The following is a 19,553-nucleotide window of genomic DNA, read 5'->3' on the forward strand; positions in this document are numbered from 1 at the left end:
GACTAATGAGTTAGTTGCGGGATGATGCATTACAGAACGAGTAAAGAGACTTGCCAATAACGAGATTGAACTAGGTATGATGATACCGACGATCGAATCTCGGGCAAGTAACATACCGATGACAAAGGGAACAACGTATGTTGTTATGCGGTTTGACCGATAAAGATCTTCGTAGAATATGTAGGATCCAATATGAGCATCCAGGTTCCGCTATTGGTTATTGACCGGAGATGTGTCTCGGTCATGTATACATAGTTCTCAAACCCGTAGGGTCCGCACGCTTAACATTCGATGACGATTTGTATTATGAGTTGTGTGATTTGATGACCAAAGTTTGTTCGGAGTCCTGGATGAGATCAAAGACATGACGAGGAGTCTCGAAATGGTCGAGACATAAAGATTCATATATTGGAAGGTTACATTTGGACACCGGAACGGTTCGGGTCGTTTCGGAGTACCGAGGGTTACCGGACCCCCCCCCCCCCGGGAAGTTATTGGGAATCATGGGCCTAGTGGTGGAAGAGAGGAGGCCGACCAGGGAGTGGCGCGCGACCCCTATCCCAAACCGAATTGTACTAGGTTTAGGGGTGGCCCCCCTTTCCTTCTCTCCTCCTCCTCCTTCCCTCCTTCTCCTACCAGGAATAGAAAAGAGGAGGGGAATCCTACTTGGACTGGGGAGTCCGAGTAGGATTCCCCACACCTGGCGCGCCTCCTTGGGCCGACCACCTCTTCCCTTCCCTCCTTTATATACGTGTCCAGAGGGCACCCCAATAGCACATCAAAGTTTCTGTTAGCCGTGTGTGGTGCCCCCTTCCACAGTTACACATCTCGGTCATATTGTCGTAGTGCTTAGCCGAAGCCCTGCGTCGGTAAATTCATCATCACCGTCGCCAGGCATCATGCTAACAGAACTCTCCCTCGGCCTCAACTAGATCAAGAGTACGAGGGATGTCATTGAGCTGAACGTGTGCTGAACACGGAGGTGCCGTACGTTCGGTGCTAGGATCGGTCGTATCATGAAGACATACGACTACATCAACCGCGGTGAGAAACGCTTCCGCTTTCGGTCTACTAGGGTACATGGACACACTCTCCCCGCTCGTTGCTATGCTTCTCCTAGATAGATCTTGCGTGATTGTAAGAATTTTTTTGAAATACTACGTTCCCCAACAATTATAGTATCAATCTTTTTATGTTTTATATGCAACTGTATATATTTTTTTGGAACTAACCTATTAACTTAGTGCCAAGTTCCAGTTGCTGTATCAATCTTGGATGTTTGATATGCAATTGTATATCATTTTTTGGGACTAACCTATTAACTTAGTGCCTAGTGCCAGTTGCTGTTTTTTTGCCTGTTTTTTGGTTTTCCAGGAATACTGTACCAAATGAAGTCCAAATGCGATGAAAATTTTTGACGGTTTTTTCCTGAACATAAGAGACACTAGAAGCTTTGGGAGGAGGCCAGAAGGCGAAGGAGGTGGCCACGATCCACATGGGCGTACCCAGGGGTAGGCGCGCCCATGTGCCTCGTGGGCCCCTTGTTCCTCTGTTGACCTAATTCCAACTCTATAAATTCTCTAAAATTGGGAAACCAACAAAGAGCTACCAAAAATACTTTTTCCGCCACTGCAAGTCTTTGTTCTCGCGAGATCCCATCCGTAGGCCTTTCCCGGTATGAATCGACCACGGAGGGCTTCTCCATCAACCTTGCTGCCCCTCCAATGATGTGTGGGTAGTTTACCACAGACCTATGGGTCCATATATAGTAGCTAGATGGCTTCTTCCATCTCTTTGGTCTTCAATACAATGTTATCCTCAATGTTCTTGGAGATCTATTCGATGTAATCCTCTTTTGCGGTGTGTTTGTTGGGATCCGATGGATTATGAGTTTATGATCAGATTATCAATGAATATTATTTGAGTCTTCCCTGAACTCTTTTATGCATGATTGTTATAGCTTTGTATTTCTCTCCGATCTATCTGTTTGGTTTGGCCAACTAGATTGATTTATCTTGCAATGGGAGAGGTGCTTTGTGATGAGTTCAATCTTGTGATGCTCTATATCCCAGTGACAGAAAGGGACAATACATGTATTTGTATTGTTGCCACGGAGGATGAAATGATGGGGTTTATTCATATTAATTGTATTTACTTTGTCTACATCATGTCATCTTACTTAAGGCGTTACTCCGTTCTTTATGAACTTAATACTCTAGGTGCATGCTGGATAGCGGTCGATGTATGGAGTAATAGTAGTAGATGCAAGCAGGAGTCGGTCTACTTGTCTCGGACGTGATGCCTATATACATGATCATTTCCTTGGATATCGTCATGATTATTCACTTTTCTATCAATTGCCCAATAGTAATTTGTTTACCCACTGTATGCTTTTTGTTCGAGAGAGAAGCCTCTAGTGAAAACTATGGCCCCGGGTCTATCTTTATCATATATTAAAAATCAAAAAATGCCTTGCTGCGGTTTATTTACTTTTATTTTATTTTGTGTTTTATTTATCTATCTATCACTACGAGATTTTATCCATGCAATTAACCGCCAAGGGATTGACAACCCCTTGTTTGCGTTGGGTGCAAGTATTTGTTATTTTGTGTGTAGGTGCTATTCACGAGGTGTCGCGTGGTTCTCCTACTGGATTGATAACTTGGTTCTTAACTAAGGGAAATACTTATCTCTACTGTACTACATCATCATCTCCTCTTCGAGGAAATCCCAATGCAACTCACAAGTAGCAAGTACCATTTACTATTCTTGATAATTTTGAGAAAATTTGCTAGTGGCTTTATTTGGTATGGAAAAGGAATAAACAAACATGGCAACTATTTGGTTAAATGGAAGAAGGTGTGCCTACCCAAAAGTGCAGGAGGTTTTAAGAGTCCTTGATCTCAAAATGCGGAACAAAGCACTACTTACTAAACGTGTGTACAAATTCTTCAATAAACATGATATACCATGGGTTCATCTAATATGGAACACATACTATAATGATGGGAGAGTTCCTAATGATCCTACCAACGTGGGTTCTTTCTGGTGGAGAAACAACTGCTCCATACTAGATGACTTCAGAGATATGACTATCTGCACACCTAAAAAGGAGGATACTGTCAAAATATGGTATGAAAAATGGAATGGAAATCCCATGATGGACCAAATGCCACAACTATATTCCTATGCAAGAAATAAAGACACCACATATGCCATGATGGCCAACATTGAGCAAGACAGATTCTATGAGATGTTCCACACACCTATGTCATCCATTGTTGTACAATAGAGCCAACTATTAACAGACACTATAAATGACAGCACTATTGGGAAAGTAGCATGCAATTTCAAAAAAAAAATCCTACGCTCACGCAAGATCTATCTAGGAGATGCATAGCAACGAGAGGGGGAGAGTGTGTCCACGTACCCTCGTAGACTGAAAGCGGAAGCGTCTGACAACGTGGTTGATGTAATCGAACTTCTTCTCATTCTGACCGATCAAGCACCGAACGTACGACACCTCCGAGTTCTGCACACGTTCAGCTCGATGACGTCCCTCAAACTCTTGATCTAGCAAAGTGTCGAGGGAGAGTTCTGTCAACACGACGGCGTGATGACGGTGATGGTGAAGTGATCCGTGCAGGGCTTCGCCTAACACTACGTGAATATGCCGGAGGCGTAAACTGTGGAGGGGGGCGCCGCACACGCCTAGGAATCAATGTTGTGTGTTCTAGCGGTGCCCTTCCCTCATATATATAGGTTGGAGGGGAGGAGAGGTAGCCAAGGGGCGCCCCAAGTAGGAGGAATCCTACTTGGGCGCCTCCCAATTCGGCCTCCCCCCTTCCATATTCATCTGGAGGGGGAAGGAAGGAGGAGTGAGGAGAGAAGGAAGGGGAGGCCGAATCCCTCCCCTTCCTTTCTCTCTTCCCCTCTTTCCTTCCTCCTTATTTTGGCCTACATGGGGCGCACCAGCCTCCTAGGGGATGGCATGTCCCCTTCTTGGCCCATTAGGCCCATGTAGTTGCCGGGGGGATGCCCAGAACCCCTTCCGGTGACCCGATATGTACCCGGTACCCCCCGGAACACTCCCGGTGTCCGGATATTGTCGTCCTATATATGAATCTTTACCTCTCGACCATTTCGATACTCCTCGTCATGTCTGTGATCCCATCTGGGCTCCGAACAACATTCGGTCACCAAATCACATAACTCATATAATACAAAATCATCATCGAACATTAAGCGTGCGGACCCTACGGGTTCGAGAACTATGTAGACATGACCGAGACACCTCGCCGGTCAATAACCAACAGCGGAACCTGGATGCTCATATTGGTTCCTACATATTCTACGAAGATCTTTATCGGTCGTACCGTAATGACAACATATGTTATTCCCTTTATCATCGGTATGTTACTTTCCCGAGATTCAATCGTAGGTATCTTCATACCTAGTTCAATCTTGTTACCGGCAAGTCTCTTTACTCGTTCCGTAATACATCATCCCACAACTAACTCATTAGTCACATTGCTTACAAGACTTCCTATGATGTGTATTACCGAGAGGGCCCAGAGATACCTCTCCGACACTCGGAGTGACAAATCCTAATCTCGATCTATGCCAACCCAACAAACACCTTCGGAGATACCTGTATAGCATCTTTATAATCACCCAGTTACATTGTGACGTTTGATAGTACACAAGGTATTCCTCCGGTATCCGGGAGTTGCATAATCTCATAGTCAAAGGAATATGTATATGCCATGAAGAAAGCAATAGCAATAAAACTTAAAGATCATTATGCTAAGCTAATGATGTGATCCCGTTCATCAAATGACAACACATGTCTATGGTTAGGAAACTTAACCATCTTTGATTAACGAGCTAGTTTAGTAGAGGCTTACTAGGGACACTGTGTTTTGTCTATGTATCCACACATGTATCAAGTTTCCGGTTAATACAATTCTAGCATGAATAATAAACATTTATCATGATATAAGGAAATATAAATAACAACTTTATTATTTCCTCTAGGGTATATTTCCTTCAAACGCAAGCATCAGCGACAGATATTCTTGGTAGTTCTACTGGAGCTCAAGTAGATATTGATACACACGAATTTATTGGGACCCCCCCTCCCCCCCCCCCCCCCCCCCCCCCGCTTATGCACTAGAACCATACCAATGGATTTGGAAGTCTTGCAACCTACCCAAACAGAAATTCTTTTTCTGGCTACTTATTCAAGATAGGCTTAACACCACAGACCTAGTAGCAAGGAAAAATCTCCACATTGAAAGCAATAAATGTGAGCTATGTAATGATGAACCCAATAAACACCTGATACATTTGTTTTTCAGTTGTGATTTCAGCCAAAATTTCTGGCTTGCTTTAGGTTTCCAATGGAATACTGATTATGATCCGACAGAGATGCTGATGGACGGAAAGAGAAGGAACAACACATGTTTTTACAAGGAATGCTTGAATGTTGGATGCTGGAGCTTATGGAAGCATATAAATAACATCATTTTTATAATAAAACCAAAATCTTAGCCTACTGCATTGCTTGCTTCAAAGAGCACTTTAATACCATCATCAAGAAGGCAAAACCAAGTCTGAAGGAAGGAATGCAATCATGGCTAGACTACTTGTGAACTAGATGCAATATAGAACCCTCATTGTGAAAACCTTGTACATGTTCCACCCATATTAATGAAAAAGAGTTGCAGTAGAGATTGCCCCACTGTGTTTGCTGAAAAAAATGCATATGAAAAATATAGAATGAAAACGAAAGAAACAAAGAAATCATCATGAAACAGAGAAAGATGAAGAAAACTAGACGAGAACCAAGGAACACACACGACCGATTGAGCGAACGTAAAAAAATACAACAAACTGGCCAGCCTAGAAACGAAACTCAATAGTCATACACGAAAAGCACTCAACCGACCTTCTTCTTCTGAATTATATGAATGATGAAAATCGTTCCTCTCACTTGTATTAACTTCATGAGTGAAGAGATAGACAAGGTGATGAAAAGCATGAAACCAGATTCTGTTCCAGGCCCAGATGGCGGCAGAGGAGGAAAAACCTTCACTAGGCCTAGACGACAGCTATTCTTGCCACAAGCAAGATATAGTGATCGCGCCATGGACCGTGTTAGACCTGTTTAAGGGTGGGTCATGTCGTGTCGTGCCCGGGCCGAGCCGTTGGAAAGGTTTTTTATATCCTGACCTTCGTTCTAGCCCGCCACCACTCGTGTCGTCGTGCCCCATCGAACGAAGCAAATGCTGCCCTCGCCGCCGCGTCCTCCACCACTCGTCATCTCGCCTCTCCTTGCTACTTGCAGCCCCGCCTCCCGCCTCCCCGACTGTCCCGGCCCTCGACACGCCTCCACTTGCTCCTGCTACCCTGTCCCCACCCCCCGTCCTCGACTGGTCCTCACCCTCGCTCAGTCGCGGCCCACGGACTCGCCGGTGCGTGACTTCGAACTTGGCGACTTCCGGTGAGACAAGTTTTAATGTTAACTGGATGTACACACTAGTGTTAGTGTCAGGCGCGGAGCTGCCCCCCCCCCCAAGCACCCATGGTGGGTGCTCCCATTTGGTGCAGTGCGCATGTCGGACGCCCCTTGTTTTTTATTTCTTTTTTGTTTTTATTATTCAAAATATTTTTTAAAGTAAGGAAATTCTAAAAAATTGTGAATTTTTAAAACAATGTTCAAGAAATAATAAAATATTTGTTAATTAAAAAAATCATGATTCGACAAATGTTCGAGAAATCATAAACTGTTCAAGGATTAACAAAATGTTCAAGATTTTTTAAATATTCAGATATTATAAAAATGTTCATGCTTTTTTTAAATATTAAATTTAAAAAGTTCATGATTTGGAAAAAGATTGCATATTCAAATAATGTTCTTGATTTGACCAAATTATTGTAAAATGAAAAAATGATAACATTTTTCTAAAACTTGTTCACAAAAATAAAAAATGTTCATGAATTTAAAAAATGTTGCAAACTTTCAAACAAAATTCACCAGTTCCAAAAATGTTCATGCATTAAAAAAATGTTCATGAATTTCAAATTTTGTTCACCGATTCAAAAGATGTTCACGTAGTTCAAAAAAGTTCAAAAGTTTTAGAAAATGTTCACGAATTTGTAACAAGTACAAATTCGTAAAATTTTCATGATTATAAAAATGTTCACGAATTTGTAGAAAGTATGAATTCCTTTTTTTCCATTATTTAAAAAATGTCCTTGACTTCGTCCATTTGTACGGTAGGCCGCAGAGCTCTGGCGTAGATTTGTCTATCCCCTTGGGATGGTGAGGTTAGAAGTTCTTGTCGTGCATGCGCAAGACAATATTTCATGCCAGTTGCAATAGATTTATTTAAGGGCTCAATGACGACGATTGTGGCTCCAGGGCATTGGTTCTCAGGCGCGCGCGCGTGAAGACTTCCTGATTGTGATTAACAACGTCAAGCCGGCTCCGATAGGGGAGCGGCGAGTAGGGATGAAAACAGAGCGGAAACAGACGGAACTGAGTGCTACCACATTTGTTTTTATATATTTTTGTAGAAGCGGAAATGAATACAAAAACCCGAAAATGAATACGGAAACAGATATAATAAAAAACGGACACGAAGCGAATACAAAGCAGACACGAAAACAGAAGTGTGCATTTACCGGAACTTAAAAAAACCCTTGAATCATAGAGAAATACACACAAAATACAAATAAAATTAATGAATTGTCAACATAGCTTCAAAATAATATTATGTTAGCAACTTAGCATAGTATTGTAGTAGTACAGGACAATTGCGTATAGGGTCAAGCTGAGTACATGTGTGATAGTAGAATTTGTGCTCAAATGATCCATTTTACTTATTGTATAATTGTGTGTTATTTGGTGGTTGGACTACAAAGCAGTCATAGGTCTATAATAAAAACAGAAATTCCATATTCACGGAAACGGAAAGTTCCGTTTTCATGCCTGTTCCACCGGAAAATACCGGTCCGTTTTTGTTTCCGTTTCCACATAAAAAATTCCATTTCCATTCACGTTTTGCAAATTTCCGTTTCCGTTTTCGTATTTCCTCTCCGTTTCTATTTTTCCTCCGGAAAAACAGTCCACTCCGTTTTCATCCCTAGCGGCGAGAACGACATGCCGACGGCTTCTTCTGGGGACGGTAGTGTTCATTCGGTGGTCTACAGACCTCGATGTGACATGGCATTATGTTTGAGTTATTTGTAATTTTGATGAACTTCTATAATATATTTGGATCTTCTAATGAAAAAAGGAAAATAGCATGATTGTTTCTCATCCATACCCTTTCAGGATTAGCAGAAATACATAGAGGCATGCACCAATCCATCCGTGGCAGCCGCCCTATAATCTCGCGATCCTCAAAGTCATTGAATCCCACATGAGGGCACAACAAGTTTTAAGTTTTAGTTTCTGAAACTTACAATTTTGTCGGTCGCAGCTTCTAAAAGTTGCGTTCTTGCCCGTCGCTCATACAAAGTTTATGAATTGAAACTGAAACTTACGATTTTGTTGGTCGCATATTCAGAAACATACGACTTTGTCGGACGCTCAAACGAAGTTTCAGAAGAAACTTAATTTTTTTAACAAATCATCAAAAATATTCAAAATGGATATCATTTGAAAGCCATCATTAACAGAAATACGAATATGTAAATGAAACTTAATTTGGACTTTGATTCAAATATATGAAAGATTAAAAATCGAAAGCCAAAAGAAAAAGGGGGCTGCGTTCCCCCGCGCGGCCGCACCTACGTGCTACAAATCGCCTCCAAGGATTTTAGCTGGCTTTTATATGAAAGAGGGTTTCATAGGCTTGACCCAGATTTTTTGTGTTTTTTCCTAAATTATATAACAAAATAAAATAAAAATCCCATTACAGGCTTACAACCCAACATGGATCGCCATGTTCTAGCTAGTTAGGGGCGCGACAATGTGCCGCTTGCTGCGAGGTGCACGATTGCCTCGCGTACAGGGCGACGACAGTGGGCTCGTCATGCCGACGTTACTCAAATTCTTTTATATTTTTTATAGTTTTATATTTTAAATGCATATATTTAAAAATAAATTTACTTATGAAATTTAAAATCACCATTTCTTAAATGTTAACATAGTATTAAAAATTGTTAGTGCAGTTTAAAATAAATGTTGATAACTTAAAAAAACATTGGTGACAATGAAACAATGTTCCTGCATTATAAAAACGTCTATGCTATTAAAAAAATGTTTACACAATGTATTTTTTTGCTTCATGTAAAAAAATGTTTGTCCAATAAAAAAATGCACGTGAATTTAACGGAAATATTTTTGTATTTCAAAAAATGTTCATGAAATTTGAAAGTAATAATATAAAGAATGTAGAAAAAATATGAAGGTTATTTTTTATTTCCATTAAAAATGTACGTGGAATTTTAAAGAAATAATTGCGTGTTCCCAAAAAAATGTCTATAAACTTTTAAAAATATTTATACTATGTGAAAAAAAGTTTGCACAGTGAAATTTTTTATTACCATTAAATAATTGTGCAATGTGTATTTAGAAAATGTTGCCCTCAATTAGAAAAAGTGTTCAAAACCTGTGTTTTTTAAAGTATATAATGTATTTGCAAAATGTCCAACGTTTATCAGAAAAACGTTTCACATGTGCTCTGAAAATGTACATTGTGTTCTGAATTAAAGTAGACATATGCTTAAGAAAAGAAGCCGATAAAAACCGACAAAGAAACAAAATAAAAGAAATGAAGAAAACCATGAAAGTACAAAAAACAAAATAAAGTGAAGAAGGAAAAATTAAAAAACGATGAGAAAATAAAGAAAACCAAGTAAAATGAAGAAAAAAAAGGGAAGGAAATCTGGTGAGAAAACAAATAAAACCGAAGAAAAACGGAGCAGAGCGATTTTTTTAGGGAAGCAGAGCGAATAACCACACTAATGGGCCGGCGTAGTTGTCAGGCCGTCACTGTGCCCCGTTGAATGAAGTGGCCTCCGCCGCCCCCCTCCGCCGCCGTCTCCACCACTGGCTCTCCACCTCGCGCCTCTCCCTCACCACTGGATGCCGTGCCTCCCGCCTCCACGACTACCCCGGGCCCCGGCGGCTCGACACTCCTCCCTATTTTGCGAGAAAATTTCCAATCTATTCATCTTCAATCATGGCAGTACAACGAATACCAGAAATAATAAAAAAAATACATCCAGACCCGTAGACCACCCAGCGACGACTACGAGCACTGAAGCGAGCCGAAGGCGCGCCGCCATCATCGCCCTCCATCGCCGGAGTCGGGCACAACTTATTGTAGTAGACAATCAAGAAGTCGTCGTGCTAAGGCCCCGTAGGAACAGCGGGAAGTCGTCGCCGTAGATGAAGAATAACATAGATCAGAAGGATCCAACTCAAAGACACACAAAACATAGACGAACAACGACAAGATCCGAGCAAATCCGCCGGAGACACACCTCCCGTTGTTCTTGCTCCCCTGTCCCCATCCCTTGTCCTCACCCGAGCGAACCTTTTTAGGATTTACTCTAGTCTATAATAACAAAATATATCAACATCTATGATTCCAAATTATTTTTATTAGACTCATCTTAAAGTATTTTTTATACTCTATGTATTTTGTGTTGTGGGTATTAGTAAATTTTTCTGTAAACTTATTCACATACTTTGAAGAAGCCGGAAATTTAAAATATTTTGGATAATAGTATGACGTACGTACTGAACAGTGTAACATTTTCTGTGAACTCAGAGGAACAGTCTTAGGTGACTCAGGCAACTACTGGCCTGACATGGCATTTAAGATGTGTGAGTGAGGGCATGATTAGGCCTAGAGGATGGTCGAGTAGCGCAGCAACGATGATGAAGCCACGCAGGCTGAGACTGGCAATGAAAAGTTTCCCTTTGTGTCAGTCGACGGGCAATAAATGTAGGTCTCCTCGTTGTGCAGGTCCCGCCTATCCACGGCCCAGTGCATTTAGGAGTGAAAACTTTGTCCTTGGTGTGGTTGATCTCGAGCTTTAGTGCGTGCTGACGGAATATAGGAGTACGTTGCTCTCTAATAGTAGTATTTTCCTTGTTTAAAAAAATAATTATCTCTAATTTAACGGTCAAAAGTGACTGAAAAATACTGGTGTTGACAAAACAGCCAACGTCGACAAAAGAGATAATTGATATTCGAGTAGTGTCGAAAACGCTTTTATATTATGGAACGGAGGGAGTACTGCAACACTCCTTGGAAGCAAAAGTACAGCGACAACTTTGCATTTCCGCAACACACGGTTTGGCCGGTGGAACTACCATAGCTTGATAGCCGTAAAAAGAGCAAAACAGCCCCCACGGCATAGATCCTTAATCATCGGACAGCTCCACGTCGTGCGTGCATATAGGTGGGCATATGGGTGCAACACTGGACCAGTACATGCACCGCCCAAATTACTTACTTTTTTTTTTGAAGAGATCATGTTTGCTCATACGGTTATTATATTATCCTTTTGCCCATCGAACACGTACTAAATATAATCTGTTTGCAAAAGGGAACGGGGGGTAACTACGAATTTTGCTCTGGTCACTAGGCCTAATGAACGTGCGACCGCGGCGGTAAAATTCGGAACCATCGTGCAACTAGTTTAAGCAACGGCGTCTGGTCGTTAGCGATCGACGGACGGACGGGAGAAACCATGCAAGTGTGGTCACCGACATGAACAGACCGGATCTTGTACATGGTCCAAGCCCGCGCCATACGCATCGTACGTATCATGGTATGCTTGTCGTTCTCGGTGACTCGGTGTGCTTGCAATGGGCGCCACCGCTTGGACGGCGGACCGGGACCTACCCATGCATGCATGCATGCACGCAACGACTCATCGGCTCTTGTGCTTGCCGGCAGCTACGACACGCTGCAGCAACCGACTATTAGATCGTGCGACTATGCAAAGTAAAGCGAGGGAATGGCCTAGATCATCTCGAGGCACCCACAGTAAAACATCAAGGAACCTTTATGCTGGTTGACCGACTGGGAATAGTACAATAATCTTGACGGATCATCAAACTTTTTTCTTGACTATACTAAAACAATTCTCGTTGAATGAGCTTAGTTAAGATGATTAGGAGGGTGCTTGATACGTTTTAGTCCCATGATTAAGAGTAGTGGGACTAAAACTTGCTAGTTTCACTCATGCTTGAATACAAATACTAAAGAGACTAAAATCAAGTTATTGAGCATTTATTATCCTCCAAACCCTCCAATCCAGAACTCGCATGTGTTAAAGGAGAGGCATTAAATGATGAGAGAGAGGGTTAATACATATTTTAATAGGTTTCCTATGACTAAAATTTTTTAGCCTCAAGACTAGTCATAGTCTCTCTTTAGTCAGGGGTGCTTGAAACTTTAGCCTCTAAAAGAGACTATTTTTAATCAGACTAAAAATAGTCCATTGGATCCAAGCACCCTCTAGGTTCTTTATGGTGGAATTGGAGCAATGAGGGTTTAAATCCTAAACTTGGCACTGGTGCTACTCCCTCCATTTCAAAATATAGTGTGCCCGCGCTTTCCGAGGTCGAACTTTGACCATAAATTTAACGTACAAGACCGACTGCGGCGGGAGAAAAAGTTACATAATTAAAAACTTCTTTCGAATACGAATTCACTGATATAATTTTTGTTCCCACCACAATCGGTCTTGATAGTTAAATTTACAGTCAAAGTTGAAGCACGGGGATAGAGGAAGCACTACATTGTGGAATGAAGGAAGTATTATTCTTTTGGATTTATTTTAGACTTTTCAACGATGTTCGTTTAGTGGATGAAGACGTTTCCACCGACTACGTAATCTCCCAATGGTGCAAATACTTGCCTGACCACATCACTTTAACGCTTTGTAGTAACCGGACCCTAGACAGTTTTCATGAAGGTGACCGTTAGGAAAAACCACCAAAAAAGAATAACCTGTCGTTTGACCGTCAAACCGACACACAAATCTTTATTTTACTGTCGTCCAATGTTCTACGAGGATCACTGTCCATCGAAGATGCACCCATTTGTGGTGTTTCCATAGCCAGCAAGCAGTGAGGATGATGATGGAGGAGAGTCCCTTACGTTGTGCCAGTGTGTGTGTGTGTGTGTGTGTGTGGTGGGTGGGGGGGCAAGTGTTGGAAGTCCTTGGGGGGCTGATCATACATGGCACAAACAACCTCACGGGGAAGACCTCGACGGCCAGGCGGTAGGCTGTCCAACATTTATCCTGGATAGCGAGCCATACGAAGACTTATACATGGATGGGTGCCCTATCAGGAGAGGTTTCACTGCTGGTAGTGGTACCTATACCAATCGGAGAAAATCCATTGCTCTTGTCAGCAGGAGTGACAATTGGTCAGACTATAGTTATTGCCTAATAAGCAATTTTTCTCTTCTTTTGTACATATAGGATCCTCAATCACAATACTGGGTAGTTTTAGCATCGATTTTGATATAATTATTTCTAGTTGCTCGAGATATACCAAAATGGTCTTCTTTTCAAAAACAATTTAATTGAAAGCATGTTGTGTCACTAACCGGTTCCGACAGAGTAAAACTTATCACAACCGCCTCCATGACAGGGCAACAAAACAATCTCAACACTATTAGGCACGATGGTCATGATGGTGAGTAACTTAGACTGGTAATGTGCATGTCTTATTACCACTTTCATAGTGGGTAGTGTTGTATGTGTGATAACATAGACATTTATTTATTACTTTGTACAATCATTTTTTATCTGGAAGTGCTATCTGATGGTAACATAGTAAGTTACTCCACTTGTCTGTCTTCTTTTTAATTACTTGCGACATTATCTTCTTTTTTTGTCTATGTGGCATGCATGTTACTAACCATGCTACTCCTAACATGAGTATTCTAAGCCTAACCGTGCCTTAGATTTGTGAAACACCATCATAAAGAATAGCCTTACAAAAGTAAAGCAACACTTATTACTGTTTTCTGATAAAACAATCACTCCTCCTCTACCGAAACAAAACTAACTAGTAGACTGCCAAGCACCAACTTCCTGCCCTCAGCAAGAAGTCACCCGGCAAGTCGAAGGACCGTTGGTGTCAGCCTTTTCTCCTACTAATGATTTCATCTGCAACCCCATCATCAACGTTCAACTTAAGATTTAAATTTTTAACAAAGTCCACTGATACATTTTGACCGCTACTTTCAATATATCCGGGGCCTCTATCATAAATTCTAGCCGGGATATAAGTTTATGTTAGAGGCCATGCTTCTTCTTTCTTCATCGCGTCCTAGCCGTCGTGGTCTGACTTGATGCTTCCACCAGCGACAACAATCTCTGCAACAGTCTGCATCCTCCTTCACCTTCGTCCATCGATCTTCGTTCATCGACGGCCTCATCAGCGACTATGCCTTTATGGACTCGCTGATCCTTGTCTGGTCATGGATTCCTACTGTGGAGCTGCTCGTCTGATGATGCACATTCACTGTTTGCCGGAATGCCTCAATAAAGCGCGCGTGGTGGCGGCAAACAATGAGTCAATGATGAACATCATCCATGATGGAAGCGGCTACGAAGACAAGCAAGCCGATGATTCACGGCCGGAGCAAGAGTCATAGTGATACACCAAGGAGGCGGACTTTGAGCCGGACGGCCACTGGCCATGGGTGCTGTCCCAAAGAAGAAGAGGGGAACCACGAGCTAGCTAGCAAAGGAAGACAAGGGCATGATCCATAATCACTATATGAACTCACTAGCCCATCGATGGTACATAATTCAAGAGGCCGCTAACAAGCTTTGCGTCTCATACAAACAAGTGCAAACCCACTGTCCAAGTGGCGCGTCATTCCTCGAGCTCGTAATATTTGGCTTATTTCTCTATGTGTTGGTCATTTGATTGATTTACTCAATGTTGTAACTTGTTGACCATGTCCTTTTCTTCCTTTGATAGCCCACACGAGCGTGCACATTGTAGCACAAGACGACAGAGAAGAAGCACTTTGTATTTTGGCATTGTTGGACGAAGTTGAATGTGCAAAGCAAGTGGCTTGACACCATTTCCAACTCCCTAAAGACTGCCGTGGTCAATGAAGATAAAGGTGGTGATCCAACAAAAGAAGGGCATGCTCCAGACACCCATGTGCCTATGAACCGTGGGAGAAAGTGGGAGGTGGGGAAAGAGAAGCGGGAAGGGATGGCGGCCAAGATGATGGAGAAGTTCAAGATCATCGTGGTAAAAAGGAAGGAAGCAAAGAAGGACACAAAGGCGGAGAGGTTCGACATGTTCATGGACATGCAAAATAACATGTTCAAACTCGAGAAGACAAAGATTGCTATCAAGGCCGAAGCCGAGGCATGAAAGATGCTATTCGTGAAGGCAGCGAACTTGAATCTCAATGCGAGAAAGAGTTCCATGCTAGCATGCACAAACACTTTTACTCAAAACGATGATGAAAAGGAGGCTGAAACTTGAGGTCTTTGAAACTGACAACTAAACTGGGTTTTTTAGATTGATGGATGTATAAAACTCGATGAACATCACGTGCTTTTGTTGGTAACTATTTAAATGAATGGTTAAATTGTTGTTCATCTTAATTTGTCAAATGGAAGAGGCCGGACAAGGACGAACGTTTGATGACTCTGACGTTATAGGACTTGCTTGAATGGCGTATTTTGGTCCGAACATTGTCCGCCGGATGTACTGGGAGAGTGGGGTTTGGGTTGAAGATGCTCTAAGTAAAGACACGGGCATCACATATGACGACCTATAGATTTATTGGTTTTGCTATTCCTCATGTGGCTGAATATTTTGCATGCGTCAGCCACTTTTTTGGGGCGTGTCAGACCTCACCAGAGAAGAAGAATCCTCTTAGGAGGAAGCAACAGCCCAATGATCTATTTTGTGGGGGAGCAACGGACCCATTATCTATCTTACGGGTGGGGTGCAGGGGATCGCCGGAGTTGTTCATCGCTGGTGCGGTGCTTAGAGGGATGGCCAGGACGATGACTAGTACGGCCGTGGTGGCGATAGCCGCCGGTGGGGTGGAGGCCAACGGCTACGTGATGAAGAAGCTGGAGACTGAAGATGAACAGCGCCAGACCTATTTTCAACTGTTGGACGAAGATCGGACGGTGCAACTTTTTTCAGGGACCGTGTATGGATTATGTACACCCACGGTATGGTAGGGTGTGTACTTGCTTGGATCGTGGCGGGTGTTGAGAAATGTTGTCGAAGCTGGGCGTGCTGTGTGAGGCCTTCGCAGTTGTACCCTTGCAGATTTAACACCACTTGAAAAGTAAGCAAACGTACACGAACACAATAAACCAAAGAGGGCTCGAGAAGTCCACGGCAAGCATCGGCAGACGTCCTGCCGTGTCCTGTCCTAGACTTCTACAGCTAGCTAGAGCAGTCAAATAAAAAACACTTGCCCTAGAGAACCCTGCCATCACCCACGTACAGTCGTACACACTGACGCGCACATTTGCTACACTGCACGGTACATATACGTACACACGCCACGGCAACACACGACATGGGACATGCACAGTCATGTGCATCACACACACACGTATGTACGTACGCGGACGCATGCATAGCGCGCTTCGTACGTTACGTTAGCTAGCTACGAAACCCCTAGCTTTGCTAGCTAGGCGAGCTACAAACAAACCTCTAGCTTAGCCTCACTGGAACTCGGCGAACAGGCCGTCCGCCGGCGGGTACAGCGAGAACCCGCCGTGGAACAGGCCCAGCTCCTCGGCCGCCATGTCCAGGAACACCTGGTACTCCTCCGCCGTCACGGCCGTCGTCACGTTGGACGCTGCCGACGAGTCGTCCCCGGGCGGGGGCAACGGTGCCGCTGCTGGCTGCGCCGACCCTTCGCGCGGCGCCGAGCCCGCCGACTTGCGGCGGAATGTGTCCCCGACCTCGGAGTTCCAGAGCCGCAGGAAGACGTCGGACGGCGCGTCGGCCCCGTGCTCGCCCCCGGCCGCGGCGGTGGAGGAGGACGAGGAGGCGGTCACGCTGGTGGTCGCGGCGGAGGTGGAGAGCATGGAGAGGCGCGCCTCGGCCTCGAGGCGGGCTGTCTCCCACTGGGCCGTGTGACGCGCGGCGAGGCAGCCGGCGCCGACAGACGCACCCGGGCTGGCCAGGGCGGGGTGCTGCTCGCCGACGAGCGCCGCCTGGCGGAGCTGCTTCTTGAGGTTGGTGTTCCAGTAGTTCTTGATCTCGTTGTCCGTCCGGCCGGGCAGCTGCGCCGCGATCATGGACCACCTGGTTGAGAAGAGAAGATCGAGCACCACGATAGAACGGCGTCAGAGCGTCGGCTTTGGATGCACATGGTCAGCGAGACGCAGATGGCTTAATAAATGGCATCGTTCGTCGATCATTCAATGAGCATCCTCATTCAGTACGTGCAAAGATACGCACGTACGTACGTACGTACTATACTGTAGTAGCACGAAATGTGTTAATGGTAGTAGGAGTAGGAGGAGCACTGACTTGTTGCCGACGATGGCGTGGAGCTGGAGGATGGACTTGTGCTCCTCGGCGGTGAAGGGCCCGCGCTTGATGTCCGGCCGGAGGTAGTTCGTCCACCGCAGCCGGCAGCTCTTGCCGCACCGGTTCAGCCCTGCAAGCACGCGCCTCAGCAAAATCGCCCAAGGAAATCATGCCTTCGCTTCGCTACACGATTTCAAAGGAGGGAGAAAACTAAGAGCGATGCATGCATGGGGATGGCTGTTGGCCGGCACGTACCGGCGAGCTTGGGGAGCATGCGCCAGTTGCCGGGGGCGTTGGCCTGGACGTAGTCGACGAGGAGCTTGTCCTCCTCCGGCGTCCAGGGCCCTTTCTTCAGCCCCTGCCTGCTCTCGCAGCAGGGCGTCCTCCCCATGGCGCCGGCGCACCACCAGCACCGACGAAATGTACACGCTCACCGCCGACCAGATCCTCGACGTATCCACCACCGGAGTAGGTGAAGTGGCAGGCAGCGGAGAGTGAGCCTGGGCGGTCAGACAGGGAGAGCAGCAAGACGGGACGTGGGCAATCAATGCGGGGGCGGATTTATAGGCCGAGGGGGGGGGGGGGGGGGGGTGCCGGAGGGTCATAAATGCCCCGGATTTTCACCTGCTGCTGCGAACAACGAGAGTGGTGGGGGTGGGGGGGGGGGGGGGGGGGCGAGGGGCGTCGATAATAAGTGGTGGAGCTGACGGGCAGAGGGAGGGCGCCGCATTGAAGACGCATGATGCGCTGCGTTCTTTCTTGCAAGTACACGCACGAGAGGGCCAGGGGGAATTCAATGCCTTGGGTAGGGGACGACCCGTTGTCTGCTGTTGCACGATGTGCTACAACTGCGCCACTGCAGCAGAGGGCAGTGCAGTGCAGTGCGCGTTCTCAACTGGACGACCTGTGTAGTAGGAGTGGAGTGGAGTGGTAAAAATCAACTCGCGATCTATAGTCATCAGAAAGAAAGAAAGAAAGAAAGAATCAACTCGCGATCACTCCGCTTTGATCGCGAGTGACACGTCTTGCCCAGGAATCAACTCGCGACCTGTAATTTCAGAAATGTGCCGCGCTGACACGTCTTGCCCATGTGTCATATCCTAATGTAGTAAGGTGGGCATGTCAGGCTTGGGTTTCTTGCTCGCGTGGCATCATTCATAGTCGCCCTCCGTTTTTTCAAGATGCTACTAGGTCGATAGAATCAATTTAGCCTGAAAATTGACTTTGGCTCCGTATTTAGTGAAAATAGTTTTTTAAATAAAAAGAAAAAAAATACTAATACCAGGGCAGGAATAGACTAACCAGAAAAAATACTTTTTTTTGACTGACCACATATTTTGGTCAGTCGATTTGCTCATGGGCTACAGCCCGTTATCTATACAGCCCAGCCCTCCCCTCTCTCTTTTGTTTTTCATGTATTTTTGTTTTTATGCGTTTCTCCTTTTTTTTATTAGTTAGTTCTTGTTTCATATAGCAGGTACTTTTGGGATGTTGGGTAAGTGTAAATGTATACACACAAATACTACGCAACCTGTGCGAAAATTACACTATTATATGATCTATAAAGCTAAGTTGTGTACAAGTTTTATTTACTTTCTTTTTAAATTATCCTTCTTCTTAAGATTAATACCAATGGCACCAATTCATTTTTCCTTATAAAAATTGATAATTAACTTATTCTATTTCTTCTTTAAGGTTAGTATGAATTCCAATAATTCATTTCTTCTTACAATTTTTTCTTCAAAAATTCCACAATTATATGCTTATTCTTACATATTTTGAAAAACGCATTTTTTTGTATATTGTCTGCAAAAAATTTCATTATTTGTTTTATTATTTTAATTTTTGTTTTCTTAAAAGGTAATACCAATACAACCAATTCATTCTTCCATAGAAAGCCCCATTATTCTGATTTTGGTTTAGTTTATATTTTATTTTCTTTCTTCTTAAAGGTTAGTACCAATATAAGTAATTCGTTTTTCCATATTTTTATTTTAATTTAGTTTAGTTATTATTTATTTTATTT

The 19,553-nt window shown here is 43.9% G+C and overlaps 1 protein-coding gene across 1 annotated transcript; it reads right to left on the minus strand.

Annotated features, from left to right (window-relative positions):
• Nucleotides 1–16,492: 16,492 nt before the first annotated feature.
• On the minus strand, nt 16,493–18,072 carry LOC125533726 (transcription factor MYB17-like). The gene is made up of 3 exons (XM_048697089.2): nt 17,783–18,072; nt 17,528–17,657; nt 16,493–17,299 (listed from the first exon to the last, which is right to left on the minus strand). The coding sequence occupies exons 1-3, from the start codon at nt 17,916–17,918 to the stop codon at nt 16,711–16,713; spliced, it is 855 nt and encodes a 284-aa protein (XP_048553046.1). The 5' UTR covers nt 17,919–18,072; the 3' UTR covers nt 16,493–16,710.
• Between the last annotated feature and the right edge of the window lie 1,481 nt (nt 18,073–19,553).

The sequence above is a fragment of the Triticum urartu genome, chromosome 2A (assembly GCF_056163025.1).
Source record: "Triticum urartu cultivar PI428250 chromosome 2A, HENAU_Tu73, whole genome shotgun sequence".
NCBI classification, from domain to species: Eukaryota; Viridiplantae; Streptophyta; class Magnoliopsida; order Poales; family Poaceae; genus Triticum; species Triticum urartu.